The sequence below is a fragment of the Mobula birostris genome, chromosome 27, assembly GCF_030028105.1.
Source record: "Mobula birostris isolate sMobBir1 chromosome 27, sMobBir1.hap1, whole genome shotgun sequence".
Taxonomy (NCBI): domain Eukaryota; kingdom Metazoa; phylum Chordata; class Chondrichthyes; order Myliobatiformes; family Myliobatidae; genus Mobula; species Mobula birostris.
Window position 1 is genome coordinate 10818020 of NC_092396.1, and position 14834 is coordinate 10832853.

A 14834-nucleotide genomic window follows, 5' to 3' on the forward strand; every position below is an offset into this window, starting at 1 on the left:
TGGTCATCACAGTGACATTACAGGCAGTGTAAATGTCTCACATCTCCAGGGTCCCTTGTTCCATTCTGACCACAAAGGAAATGCTGTCTGTGGGAACTTTGCATGCTCTCTCTGTGATCTTTCCCCCTCGTTGCTCCTGTTTCCTCCCAAACCATCATGAATATTACTCCTGGTGTAGAAGGTTGGTGGAAGAAGCAGGGTGATGAAGAGAGGTTTATTTAGATGTAAGAGTATAAGTTGTCGGGAAATTAATAAATCTGTGGTGCAAAGGGTCTTGTGGGTCCTTGTGCAGGATTCTCCTAAGGGATAATTAGCAGGTTGAGTTCATGCTGAGGAAGGCAAATGCAACGTTGGCATTCATTTCAGGACTAGTATATAAAATCAAGGATGTAACATTGAGGCTTTATAAAGCACTAGTGAGGCCTCACTTGGAGAATTGTGAGCAGTTTTGGGGCCCTTTATTGAAGAAAGGATGTGCTGACATTGGAGAGGGTTCAAAGGAGGTTCACAAAAATGACTAATTGAAAGGCTTGTCATATGAAGAGTGTTTAGTGGCTCTGGGCCTGTACTCACTGGAATTCAGAAGAAATGAGACCTTGAAACCTATCGAACATTGAAAGACCTTGATAGAGAGGATGTGGAGAGGATGTTTTCTATGGTAGGGGAGTCTAAGACCAGAGGACACTGCCTCAGAATAGAGGGGCGTCCTTTTAGAACGGAGATGAGGAAGATTTTCTTCCTGGCTGAATCTGTGGTGGTGAATCTGGAATTTGTTGCCACAGGCGGCTGTGGAGGTCACGTCATTGGATATATTTAAGGTAGAGGTTGATACATTCTTGATTAGTCAGGGCATGAAAGAGTATGGAGAGAATGCAAGAGATTGGGGCTGAGAGGGAAAATGGATCAGCCATGATGAAATGATGGAGCAGACACAATGGGCCAAATGGCCTAATTCTGCTCCTATGGTCTTATGGAAGCTTGAAGTGCTTGAGGGAGTGATATGGTTCAGAATGCTCTGAGTGTTGGTACAGATTTAATGGACTGATTGAATACCTTCTGTAGAATGCTGGATTTCCATCTTTATTCATCCATTCTGATGTGGACATACCAGGCAAATTTGGTAGTTACTGCCCATCTAATTGTCCTTGAGGAAGTGATAAGTGGATTGTCAGAGTTCTTCAACCATCAGATGGTAATGAAGTCTGTTTTTGTTGTGACTGATGAAATTTGCTTGCTGCCACCAGATTATTGAATGAGGCAAAATGGAAGCAATCTTTTTCATTTCATGCCTTTCCTTCAGATCTCGGGTAAAGCTTTAACTTTTCTCCAAGAATCACAAGCTACTCACAGGTCAGGAATAGGAAAGTTTTCTTGGCTCACAAAGCAATTCCAGTCATTATAATTATCTGAAATTATACAAAATTGTGTACAACCAGTAGCACTTATCAGTTTGCTTTTAGTGGAACAGTGGACAGTGAAATGTTTCACTTTTGGACATGACTCCACAGTGACCTCTTTGGGTCCTGAGCTGATCAAAGTATTGTGTCAAGACAAGGCCAGCATGAAGGGCTCATCTAAAAAAGTTGTCAAATACCTGCCCATTATCTTTACCCTCTGTATGAGCTTAACTACCTGTTTTGAAGGATTGACAAATGGTCTCTGTCAACTACTTCCTGATGACCTAATCAATAAACGGGTACGGCCGTAAGACATGAGCAGAATTCCATTATGGCTGATTTATTATCCCGCTCAACCCCATTGTCCTGCCTTCTCTCCATAACCTCTGTCATCCCTGTAGATGGGCCTGATGAGTGGGCCAGAGAGCTTACTCCTTGTCCCATCCTTATATTTTTTACCCAGTTATTTAGGTAATGTGATGAATACCTTGATCTTTATGACCATATTTCTAAATAATCTTTAATTCAAGACCTAACTTCTGGCATTTAAATTAGCATTATCAACAAAATAGTTTGTCATGAAGCTCCTTTATCATTTGGTTCAATTTTTTTGGTGGAGATTATCTAAATTTCCATTAGATGCTGCTTTACTGCAGACATCCCACCTCTCCTGCATATTAATAGTGGCTCCCTGATGTCTGCAAATTAGATACACTATCCCGGAATTCAATTTTTGAGAGTGAGAGAGAGAGAAAGAGCACGTCATGGGAGAGTATTCCAAAAAAAGAAAATATAAAACGTATGTCACCCCAGACTACCTTGAAGTATACCCCTGCCTAATAGGGGTCAAAAATAATGACAGTGTTGCTCGCTGCACTGTTTGCAACAGTGACTTTTCTATTGCCCATGGTGGGTTAAGATGGTAAAAGATATGTTGAGGTGAGTTTAATAGGTGTCATTCGTTCACTAGCATAGCTAACGTTATTTAAACTAGCTGGCTGGCTGCTGAAGAGTTACTCTATTGCAGACATCCCACCTCTCCTGGAAGTTCCGGGAGTCTCCTGCAAATTGATGGTGCTACCTCCCTGAAATAAGCTTTTGCAGGGTGGGATGTCTGTTACTGGTACTAGAAAGAATACCACAGGTTAAAAGGAGAAATAAAGTTTAAAGTCCATTAAAGTTTAATGTACAACTTGTTTATGCCCCTACGTTTAAGTGTCCATAAAATAGAACTTAAAAGTTTGCATATTCTTAAATTTTCAAACAGTTAATTAAGAATGGCTTTTTGAATTTGGAGCAGATTGCTTATTGAAACTACCTTGGCCAGAGTCTGTTTGTGGCAAAGCAGGATTGGTGTTCTACTCAATTCTCTAACTTTTAGTTCTCCATTGGAGAAATGAAATGAAGTTTACTCACGAGAATTAAGAACAGTTGGAAACACAATGCCAGAATGGAGAAGTAAATACCAACACAGACAGTTGTGCATTTCAGTGTTGTGTAAACAAAGATCCACAGAACAAGAATCTGAGAAAAACCTAAGAAGCACTCACTGGGGTAATATTCACTCACTGGAGTGAATTGTGACAGTTAATGCTGTTGATAAACATCCATATTGGTTCAGGACCAAGAATATGGATCATTATATATGTTGTTGCATGAATGAAGTTATCAGAGAAATGTACTGGTAGATACAAAGCAGCTTCTTTATTGGACAAGACAAGGCACAGCAGGCATCATACAGAGATGCTTTCAGTGGAAAGATCTGCTGGCCTAACGTGGGGCTCAATATTTTATGTGCTAAACATCAAATGACAGCTCCATATTTATAATGTATGGATAATGCTTTCTTTGAAACTCTCTCAAACTTCAGGCCTACCAATTCCCCAAATCATTCTAACTATATATTCAGATAACAGTGACCCTGAAGGCAAATGTCTCTGTATATCAGACTTGTAACCGAAGTACATTTCTTTACAGCTGCAAAAGTTTGGTCATGTACTCAGCAGGTGGAGATAAAGCAGTTCTCACCTTTGCTTTGGAAATAATCAGTTGACATCCTTGAGAGAACCAGCTACTGTTATTGCAGACCTGACTGGACCCTTGAAGGCTGACTAGGTCAAGAAAGGTCATGACACAGAGTTGGCTACAGTTGTGACGATGATGCAAGAAATTCAGAATCCCGCTGATAAACTGGAGAATCCAAGTATAGTTGTTCACTTCAATAAACTGCATCAAATATAGAGAGCCACCAAAGAGCCTAAGTTGAGGGCTGCAAGTCAGCTGGCAAGTAAAATGTACAGCAATGTCTGTTTGAATAGCAGACTTAGATTATGAGAACACTCAGTCCTCTTTTATTGTCATTTAGAAATGCATACATGCATTAAGAAATGATACAATGTTTCTCTGGAGTGATATCACAGAAAATAGGACAAACCAAAGACTAACACTGACAGAACCACATAATTATAACATACAGTTACAGCAGTGCAAAGCAATACCATAATTTGATGAAGAACAAACCATAGGCACGGTAAAAAAACAATCTCAATAGCCCCGAGTTGATTGACTCCCGAGTCCCCGATAGCAGGCGGCAAAAGGGAGCAACTCCCTGCCATAAACCTCCAAGCACCGTCAACTTGCCGATGCCTTGGAAGCAGCCGACCATAGCCGACACTGAGTCCGTCCGTCCGAAAACTTCGAGCCTCTGACCAGCCCCTCCAATACAGCCTCCCGAGCGCCATCCTCTGCCGAGCGCCTTCGACCTCGCCCCGGCCACTGAAACAAGCAAAGCTGAGAATTTCGGGGTCTCTTGCTCCGGAGATTCCAGTTACCACACAGTAGCAGCGGCAGCAAAGCGGGCATTTCAGAAGTTTTCCAGATGTTCCTCCGTACTCTTGCATCCGTCTCCATCAAATCAGAATTGTGCACGGTCCCCTAACTTGACAGATAGCAGATATTCGTCACTGGAGAGGCCACACGTGCTGCCCTCGCGCTGCCATCTTCTCCTCCTTTATGCTCAGGCACCATTCCATTGTTTACTACACTGGCAAGCCACACTGCCTGACTGACCATGTTGTGTCTCCTTTTATCAGTCAAGATGATGGGACAACCAGTGATGGCAGAATGATCAGTTGTGATCAAATGATAACATTTAAATTCTGTTCCATTTAAATGCATAGAAAAATTGACAGAATTCATGCACCATTTTTGCTGCTGATTGGCAGGTGAGAATTCAACAATGCTGACTCAGTTTTAAATCCTGTTGGAAACAACGTTATTGTTATATGTTAGCATTAATTTCGAGAGGCCTAGAATATAAAAGCAAGGATGTAATGCTGAGGCCTTATAAAGAATTGGTCAGACCGCAGTTGGAATATTGTGAGCAATTTTGGATGTGCTGGTATTGGAGAGACTCCAGAGGAGGTTCACAAGAATAATTGTGGGAATGAGAGGGTTAACATGACCGTTGGTGTCTCTGGACCTGTACTCACTGAGAGTTTAGCAGAATGGTAGAGCAGACTCGATGGTCTAATGGTCTAATTCTGCTCCTAGCTCTTACGGTCTTATTTAAGTAACAAGAATAAAATCCTGAAATTATTGAACATCTGAGGAAAGGGAAACAGGCCAACGTTCTCATCGGAACAATTTATGCAGAAAAATAAAAATGTGTATTAAAAATTGAAGTTATATTTAATATAAATAAATTGGAGCATCATGTGTGCATAGAATCTAATGTGTACACGCACTGATAACAGGGAAATTCCCTGTTAACCATAACTATTTATCTATGAAGTTATAAATAGAATTGTAGTTGCAAATCTACTGTTGCCCCTGCAAGTTTCATTGGTATTGATATAATCTGTAGTGTGAATTTAAGTTTACCCACATAAGAAAACTGAGCAGGTGGGTAGTTACAGGGGAAATACACATGAGTGTTCTGTTCCCTACTGCTGTCCCGAGTAGATAAGAACACTCACCAGAAGGCTTTCTGATTAGGTACACATCTTGGATATGGAATTACAACATTTAGATCAGGAATATCTAAATGGATGGAAAACTTCAACAAAAAATAAGAACTCAACAAATTGAGTAACAGCTGTGGATGCAATGGAAACTCAGGTTGCAACTGGAATCTCGACATGACCATTGCAGAGAGTGTGCTGGTGCACTACTAAACAGCTGGTCTACACTTGGTTTTGCCAGTGTGGAGGAGGCCATTTCACAAGTTCTGAATGCAACAGACCAGGATGAAAGAATTGCACATGTATCCCTACTGCACTTGGATGGCAGAAGAAGGGGAGTGCAGGGACAAGTGTTGTACCTCCTATTGTTGCAGGGGATGGGACAGGGTGGGCTTAGAAGGGAAAAATGGATTAGGGCATCACAGAGAATGGTTCCTGCAGAGAACAGAAAGCTGGGGAAAGATGATGATGTTTTTGGTTGTGGGATCCTGTGGAGCTGGTTGAAGTGCCAAAATTGATTTGTTGAATGTGGTGGGAACCTCTGTTTTGTCTGCTGAAAGCTTGGAGGATGGGTGGGGAAGAGAATGGGAATGTGAGACGAGACAGCAGACATATAGGAAATGCATGCATGGGCTCCATCATCCACAGCAGGGTTGAAGCTGTGCTTCCTAAGGGAGGGGGACTCTTCAGGTGTCTTGCAGTGGAGACCCTCGTCTTGAGAGCAGATGTTGTGGAGACAGAAGCTGAGAGATGGATATAGTGTCCTAGTAGGAGACAGGATGAGAGGGTGTTTATTCAAAGGGAAGGAAACTTGCCGCTTGTCTTTCCATGGTGGTGCACTTTATTTGAAGACAGCAGAAATCAAAATAAAATTCAGTGGATTAGGCCTGGGAAGAGTTGGAAAGTAGCAAAGACAAACCCTGAGGGACTAATATTGTCGGCCTTCTGAGATTGTCCTTATTAGGAATTTAAATGTTTGATCTTTTTAAGTAATTGTAGAAATATATTTACATTATTTTTTTTTCCAGCTACAAAATATGAAGAGTTCAAAAAGGTAAGATTACATTATATTCCTTCATTTTATTATGAGAGAAAATGACATTTCAGGTGATCAAAGTTCAAAGTAAGTTTATTATCAAAGTACACATGTCATCATATACAACCGTGAGATTTGTTTTCTTGCGGGCATTCACAGTAAATCCAGGAAGCATAAGAGAATTAATGAAAGACTGCACACAACAGGACTGTCAATTAACCAATGTGCAAGAGACAACAAACTGCAAAATAATAATAATTAAGCAATAAATTTTGAGTGTGGCGCATGGTTAGGGCATTGGACTAGCAATCTGAAGGTCATGGGTTCAAGCCTCGGCCTGGGCAGTGTGTGTGTCCTTGAGCAAGGCACTTAACCACACAATGCTCCAGTCTACCCAGCTGAGAATGGGTACCAGTAAAAATGCTGGGTGTTAACCTCGCGATAGACTGGTGTCCTACCCGGGGCGGGGGGGGTGGGGGGGAGTCTCGTACTCTCAGTCGCTTCACGCCACGGAAACCGGCATAAGCACCAGCCTGATGAGCCACAAAGGCTCGTGACAGACTTTAATCTTAATCTTTAATAAGCATTGAGAACCTGATATACTGCGGTCCTTGTCGTTTACTTATTCTGTTGGTGTTTATGCCTTTCTTGTTAATGAAAGGATCAGGTTTGGCAAATATACAACTAACTGGTCATGAGAAGCATCTTTTCAATTGATTATGGTCAGGATGTTTAGTGTAATGTTTTATGCCCAGGTTAGACCAGCACTGCTCTCTCCACAGGTGAGATCCAGATTCAGATTTATTTATCACATGTACATTGAAATATACAGTGAAATGTGTCATTTGCATTAACAACCAACATTCTGGCACCAACATAGTATACCTGCCATGCTGGGCAGAACAATAGAACGCAACAAGCAGCAAGTCAACAAAACAAGTCCCTTTCCTCTCCTACCGACACACATGGACAGACCTCCAACTTCAGGAGAGGCCTCTGGGCCTCCAGGCTTAGAATTACAATTATTGCCATCTTTCATTGCAAATAATCCTGACAGCAATACTCCAGTGTCATCTCTATCTTCTGGCCCAGTACTTTGCAATTTTAAAAAAAAATTATAGTTCTCTGGTAGATTTTGGCTCCAACCAATGTCCACATCAGTTAGACAAGGTATATGGTTGCACTATAGTAAGAGGATTAACTTGGCAGTGTTGGTGCAGACCTGCCTAGAAATTCCATGGTGCTGTGCTTGCATTATTTAAGTGGTAGGAGATCGAATTTTGTCATAAATTGAATTGTAAGAGGACCGCAACATAGCCAGAAGGAGGATGATGTGCTGTATCTTGAGTTAGTGTTGGGCGTTTTTGGAGAAATGTAGGAGGTTGCAAACTGAAGTCAAAGTGGGAGTATTGCAAAGTGGCAGGATCAGCCTTGCAGACTGAATGGAGGTTTCTCAAGCTCAGATGATTCATGCTGTGAACAGTGGTTGAAGTCCTCAAGACTGGAAACACTCTAGGTGAATGACTTCACCTGGAAAGTCTGATATTCTTCTGGGATAAAGGGAAGGAAAGATCTAAAAGGATAGTGGATAAGCAGAAGGATAATGTTGTACGCCCTTTCGGTTGCATGGGATAGCGTTGTCAGAAGTTTACTGGCGAGTGGAGATGGGAGAATCTTCCAGGGAGTCATGGAGTTTGTTCCAGTTAAGTCAAATTGCTCAGTTTTGTTTTTGGTAATGCATTCAGTTCTTAATAGTTTGTATATGGTAAATGTGTGCAACCTTGTAATAGTTAGCAAACTGTGCAAAGGGTGAAGCTTTGGAGACTACTGTTCTCCAGGAGCTGACAATCTGATGCAAGTCAACCCCATCTTCTTAGCTTAATGGGGGCTGGAACGTCCAGTCTCTTATGCAACTTAGCAACCACTGAAAAGCCAGCAAGCAAGCAAGTCATTTGACAGATTTGTAACAATTTTACAAAATCACTTGAGCCATAAATCACTGGTAATAGCTGAGAAATTTAGATTTTTCAAAAGGAACCGGTCAAAGGAAGCAAGCATTTCTGAATACATTGCAGAACTACGCAAACTTTATCAGTACAGTGATTTCAGAGATGGGATTTCTGATGCATTAAGGGACAGGCTTGTATGTGTCATGCATAGTCAAAGCACCCAAAAGAGGCCACGGTCAGAAAAAGACCTAACCTTAGAACAGTCATTGACCATTGCAATATTGTTAGAGACTGCAGCAGAACTACAGGAAAAGAGGTTAGAATGTGAAATGCACAAAATATCCCTGAATGGTGCAAAAAGCTAAAAATGTTATCAATGTGGCAAATCCTCCCAAGATGCAAATGACTGTTGGTTCAAAGAAAAAGTTTGGAGAAATTGTCAAGACAAAGTCACATAGTGAGAGTGTGCAAGGCAGACAAAAAGCACAAAAGTGAAAAGTCTCACACACAAAACTAAGCAAATGCATAAAGTGACTGAATGTAAAACAGTATTAGACAACACAGGCTCTGACAAGGTGAGATTTCATGCCTAGAACTGCGTAGTATTACTGAAGTGGATAACAAAATCATATGGATCACTATAGATATATCTGATGTAAAACTGAATAAGGAACTGGAATATGTGTCAGCTTTCTCTATAATTTCAACGGCTGACTACAAAAGACTGTGTTTTCTAAGCTACCGTTAGAGAAGATCTGAGTGATGCTAAAGACCTACACAAGTGAAAATGTGTCCCCCAAAGGCAAACTGGAAGTGAATGTGACAAATGGAGGCCATGCACGACAGTTAGAGTTTTATGTGTTGGAAAGTGGAGGGCCAACCCTCTTCAGATGTGAACGGTTGAGAAAAGTCCAACTAGTCTGGCACTCAATCAAAGTTCTCAATATCTCATCAACAGGCAACTGCAGCCCAGACGATAACACTAACCAGAGACTGTCACAGCTGCTTAATGCACAGGACTGAAAGAAGCTGCAGAGGATTGTGAACTTAAGTCGGCTCCATCTTGGGTACTAGCCTACAAAGTACCCAGGACATCTTCAAGGAGTGGTGTCTCAGAAAGGCAGCGTCCATTATTAAGGACCTCCACCTTTTTTTGCTGTTGCCATCGGGTAGGAGGTACAGAAACCTGAAGGCATACACTCAGTGATTCAGGACCAACTTCTTCTCCTCTCCTATCCGATTACTAAATGGACATTGAACCCTTGGACACTACCTCACTTTTTTTATTGTATAGCATTTCTGTTTTTTGCACAATTTTTAATCTATTCAATATATGTATATTATTGATTTATTATTATTATTGTTTTGTATTTCTCTTTTATATTATGTATTGCGTTGTACTGCTGCTGCTAAGTTAACAAATTTCGCGTCACACACCGGTGATAATAAGCCTGATTCTAATTCTGATTCTAATGAGAAAATGTTTGAGAAGGACATTGATAAACTCAAAGGCATGAAGGCCAGAAATGAATTGGATGAAGCTGCAACACCAAGATTCCATAAAGCATGTCCAATGCCTTGCACACTACGACCTAAAGTGGATGCTGCACTTAAAGAGCTTGGAGGCGTCTGGAATTTTCTGCAAGTTTGAGTGGAGTGATTGGGCCATGCCCATTGTCCCGGTGATCAGGAAAGGGAAGGCTGGAGCAGTTCACATACATGGGGATTTCAAAGTGAGCATCAACCCGGTGCTGTGTATTGTGCAGTCCTCTACCATGAATAGAAAACATCTTGTACATTTTTGCATCTTTGGCAGACGGGAAGAGGTTTTCAAAGATTGACTTGTCACAAACCTATCTGCAAATTGAGATTGCGGAGTCGAGCAAGAAGTCCCTCACGATCAACACTCTCAAGGGACTTTTCCAGTATAATCGTCTCGTCTTTGACGCCGCATCATCTCCAGCAATTTGGCAAAGAGCAATGGATCAAGTGCTCCAAGGTATCCCAGGAACACAATGTTATCTTGATGACATCATTGTAACTGGTAGAAATAATGAAGAGCACCTCCAGAAACTTGGTAAAGTGCTTACCAGACTGAGTGAGTATGGTCTGCATGCAAAAAGAGAAATGTGAGTTTTTCAAGAATAAAATCTCATATTGTGGACATGTCATTGACAAGCATGGCTTACATAAGTCACAAGACAAGACTGAGGCAGTGCTACTGGCCAAATCAGAAAATGTGTTACACCTCAGGTCATACTCTGGCCTTGTAAACTACTACATTCGGTTTTTCCCCAACATTGCTACAATGCTGCATCCATTGAACACACTGTTGCAAACAAGGCCAAAGTGGGAATGGTCAGAAAGATGTGAAAGAGCGTTCAAGGAAACAAAGGGACTACTAACGTCAGGTGAACTGCTCAGCCATTATGACCCATCACTGCCCGTCAGACTGGTGTGTGATGCATTCCCTTATGGCACTGGGGCCGTTTTGTCACACACTGTGAAAGATGGATCTAAACATCCGATTACATTTGCTTCAAGATCACTGCTGAGCACAAGATGTAACTGTGCACAGATCGACCGAAAGGGACTTAATCTAGTATGGAGAATAAGAAGTTCCATCACTACCTCTACAGACAAAAGTTTACTCTAGTGACAGATCACCATGTTCTTGTGTCTATTTTCAATCCAGGAAGGGAATTCCAGTGATGTTGCTACCCGGCTACAACATTGGGCACTGTTCCTAGGAGCCCACTCTTATGAAGTAGAGTTCAAGGGTACCAAACAACACAGCAACACTGTCAGCTTGTCATGTCTTCCACTGTTGGCAGCTGAGGTGTTCCACAAAGCATTGGTAGACCAGTTGCTGGTAACAATTGTGAAATGTAAAGAAAAACAAGGAATGACTCCACATTGTCTATGACATCAGCATGCAAGGATAGCCAGCTCATGGTAACCCAATGTTTCCAGAGTTCTCAGTGAGACGAGACCAACTAACAGTACGTCAAAGGATGCTGATTTGTGGATCTTGTGCTGTTCCTTCTAAACTGCATAACAGAGTGTTAGAGAATCTGCTTGAAGGACACCTGGGTACAGTCAAGATGAAGAGTATGGCATGGAGCAATGTGTGGTGGCCGGGAATAGATTGAAAACTTGGCCAGAAGCTGTTCAGGATGCCAAAAAGTTCAAAATGCACCCCCACAGGCAGCGTTACACCCGTGGGAGTGACTATCATCACCATGGCAAAGAGTACATATTGACTTTGCTGGGCCATTCATGGACTCCATGTTTCTGGTTACTGTGGATGCTCATTTGAAGTGGCTGGAGGTCATACCAATGAAGTTAACCAGCTAAGGAAGGACTACTTGCACTCTGAGGACTATCTTCACCAGAACTGGCTTATCTGAAAAAATTGTGAGTGACAATAAACCATGATACACGTCAGAATTCAGGTAATTCATGAAGAAAAATGGATTCAGACGTTTCAAATCAGTTCCTCAGCACCCAGCAACGAATGGGTTTGCTGAAAGATTTATCCAAACATTCAAGAAGTCCATTAAAGCGATGGACAATGAGGACATTTCTCTACGGCACAAGGTGGATAACTTCCTTTTTGTGTATTGGAACTCTGTCCTTGTGATGACAAATCAAACACCTGCAATACTGTTCATGAGCAGGAATCTGAGATCTCGCATAGACCTGAAAGCAGACCTCTGGAGGGAAATGCAGAATAAACAGTTCAGTCAGTTGCTAAAAGAATCAGCAAGGAACTTTGAGATTGGGCAGGAAGCCCAACCGCGTGATTACCGAGAGAACAGGAGGACAACTGGTAGGATAGCTACAGGAACTGGACCACTGATGTACACAGTGGATGTTGGAGATCTGACATGGAGACACCTTGTGGACCAGATAGTGGATGTTCAACTGAAGAGCACACCTGAGTTGATTGCATCCAGCAAGATGGACACATTTACAGTCTCTGGACTTTCCTCTCAGTGATGACCATGTCACTGATAGCAATGTGACACCAGCAACCGAAAATGTTGTCTTTGACAAGACACCTGCCAAACCTGATGTCACTCCACAGGTCTAGAGGAGCTATCCTGAAAGAAACTGAGCCTGAAGACACTCTCAATGTTTTAGGGTAAACTTCTCCCCCTTTACCAGTAGATTTCTGAACAGACAATGAACTGACCTATGAACAGTACCTCACTATTTTTGCTCACTTTTTGCGCTATTTAATTTACTTTTTAAAATGTATTTTTAGTGTAAATTGTAGTTTTCTATGTATTGCACTGTACTGCTGATGGAAATCAACAAATTTCAGGACATGCAGTACTGGGCAAAAGCCTTGGGCAGATAGGTATAGCTAGATGCTTAAGACCTTTGCACAGTACTGAGTAATTTTGTGTATTGCACTGTACAGTTGCTGCTGCAAAAAAACAAATTTCATGACACGTGATAAACCTGGTTCCAACAGTGGGAAGAGGGCAGGGAGAGGGTAATCATGGTTGCGAAAGGAGGAATGGAGAGGGGACAGAGTGGAAAGCACCAGAGAAACATTCTGTAATGATTAATAAACCAATTGATTAGAATCAAGTAACCTTACCTGGTGTCTCAGGGCTGAGTATGTCTGCACACATACCGCCACCTGCCCTTGGCACTCCTTCTCTGCTACCTGTTCCGCACCTCTCTCATGACACACTCCCCTCGCCATTCCCAACTTCCTTTGCTCCCACCAGATTTACGATCTTGCACTCCGCTTCATGGTGACAGATACAGCACTGAGCAAAAGTCTTAGGCACCCTGACTATATGTGTGCTTAAGATTTTTGCACAGTATTGAATGTCATAATCTTAAACCTGATTCTAATTCTGATAAACTTTAATCAGTGAACATGCAAATCAAATCACTTAACAGTTTTTCTCTTCAAAGCTTCCAATGAGGAAACATCATCTGCCACAATGAAACTGGATAAACTGGTCAAGCTTTTTCCTGTGTTTCAGCAGTCATAAATTTTTTTTAGTGGCTAGTGTTGGAAGCAGGAAGTGATTTAGAATAACATTTTTTAATAAGTCAGGTCACTTTGTTACAGAAAGTCTGTCAAATGCTAGAAGTTAACAAATTTCACAATTTATGCCGGTGGTATTAAACCTAGTTCTGAGTCTGAAATGCCCTTCGTCTGCCAGCTTGTGTACTTTATTAATATGGTTTCTTCCCGCTTTCTTTCCAGCCTTGACGGCGAAGGGTCTCGGTCAGAAACATCAACTATTTATTCCCCTCTATAGTTGCTCAGTTCCTCCAGCATTTTATGTGTGTTGCTCAAGATTTCCAGCATCTGCAGAATCTCGTGTTTATGCTAGAAATAATAAGCTGGACAGGGCACATGAGGTAAACACTGAAACAGTAAAATTAGAGTAGTAAGGCAGCATTGTTGGCGAGTTAGCATCTCTCCACAGATGTCACCTGACCAGCTGAGTATTCCCAGCCTTTTCAGTGAAATTTCAAGTATTCTATACTTTGCTTGTCAACCAGAAACATTTACTCTATTTCTTTCCCAAAAACACAGCCTGGCTAGCTAAGAATCTTTATCATTTTCTGTCTTTAATTCAAATAAAAATGACTCGCAAAACTCTAGAGTAGCTGTGCATTTACAATTTTATGCTTTGGATTACACCGTAGTTTGCAATATAATCTCTATAATTGCCTCAGACCCTGTTGAAAACCTGACAATAACGGTGCTGATTAATCTATAGAAAAGAGAACTGTTCCTTTGTTAATAGTCATGAAACAATACGGGTTTATAATTACACACTGTCGAGTGAAGTGAAAGATCTTTATTAAATCTGCAGTGATACTTTTGTTTAAAATTTTTTTTTTGAGTTGTATTAATCCCTATATTTAATGTTTAATTACAGATTATTTTGCTTCTATTACTGATCTCCCAAATTCCAGTGACAACTGCTTGTGACCCAGGGGAGTACGAAAATGATGGCGTCTGTTGTTCATTGTGTTCGCCAGGTAAGTGATGGCCAGTATTTTATACAATAACTAGGCAACAGGGTGACCCATTGGGGCACCCTTTGAGAGAAGGATAGTGCAGTCTGATGTGACCAGAATGAACATTAAATTTTCCTGAATGCTATTGGTATCGCTTTGCTTTGGAAAGTGAAGTAGAAAACCTCAGTTTATTAAAGGAGAACGACGCGTAGCAAAGCAAATATAGCTGCTCCTCATTTAAGGAAGGACACTTTTGATGGCATCATTTCTGGTTTACCTGCCACCCTTGTGCTTCTCGTCATTCTGGAGACGTGCAGCCCTTTCATCCCCCCATCTTTGTCTCTTCATCTCTTCTGCTGTTTGTTATTTGTCTCTGATCCTGGAGACATGCATGCCTCGCCTCCTCTGTCTCTTCTTCTCTCATCTTTTTTTGTCCTGATTCTTTTTTCCTGGAGTTGCGCGCCCCTGGCCTCATCTGATTCTTGTC

At 41.6% G+C, this 14834-nt stretch overlaps 1 protein-coding gene across 3 annotated transcripts in view; it reads left to right on the plus strand.

Moving 5' to 3' along the window:
* LOC140188582 (tumor necrosis factor receptor superfamily member 5-like) overlaps positions 1-14834 on the plus strand; it is a 66563-nt gene that overhangs the window by 16430 nt on the left and 35299 nt on the right. For all 3 annotated transcript variants that reach the window (XM_072245000.1, XM_072245001.1, XM_072245002.1), the window contains 2 exons: positions 6388-6413; positions 14266-14368. In XM_072245000.1, coding sequence (XP_072101101.1) covers positions 6388-6413; positions 14266-14368 — 129 coding nt within the window. The remainder of the gene's footprint in view (positions 1-6387; positions 6414-14265; positions 14369-14834) is intronic.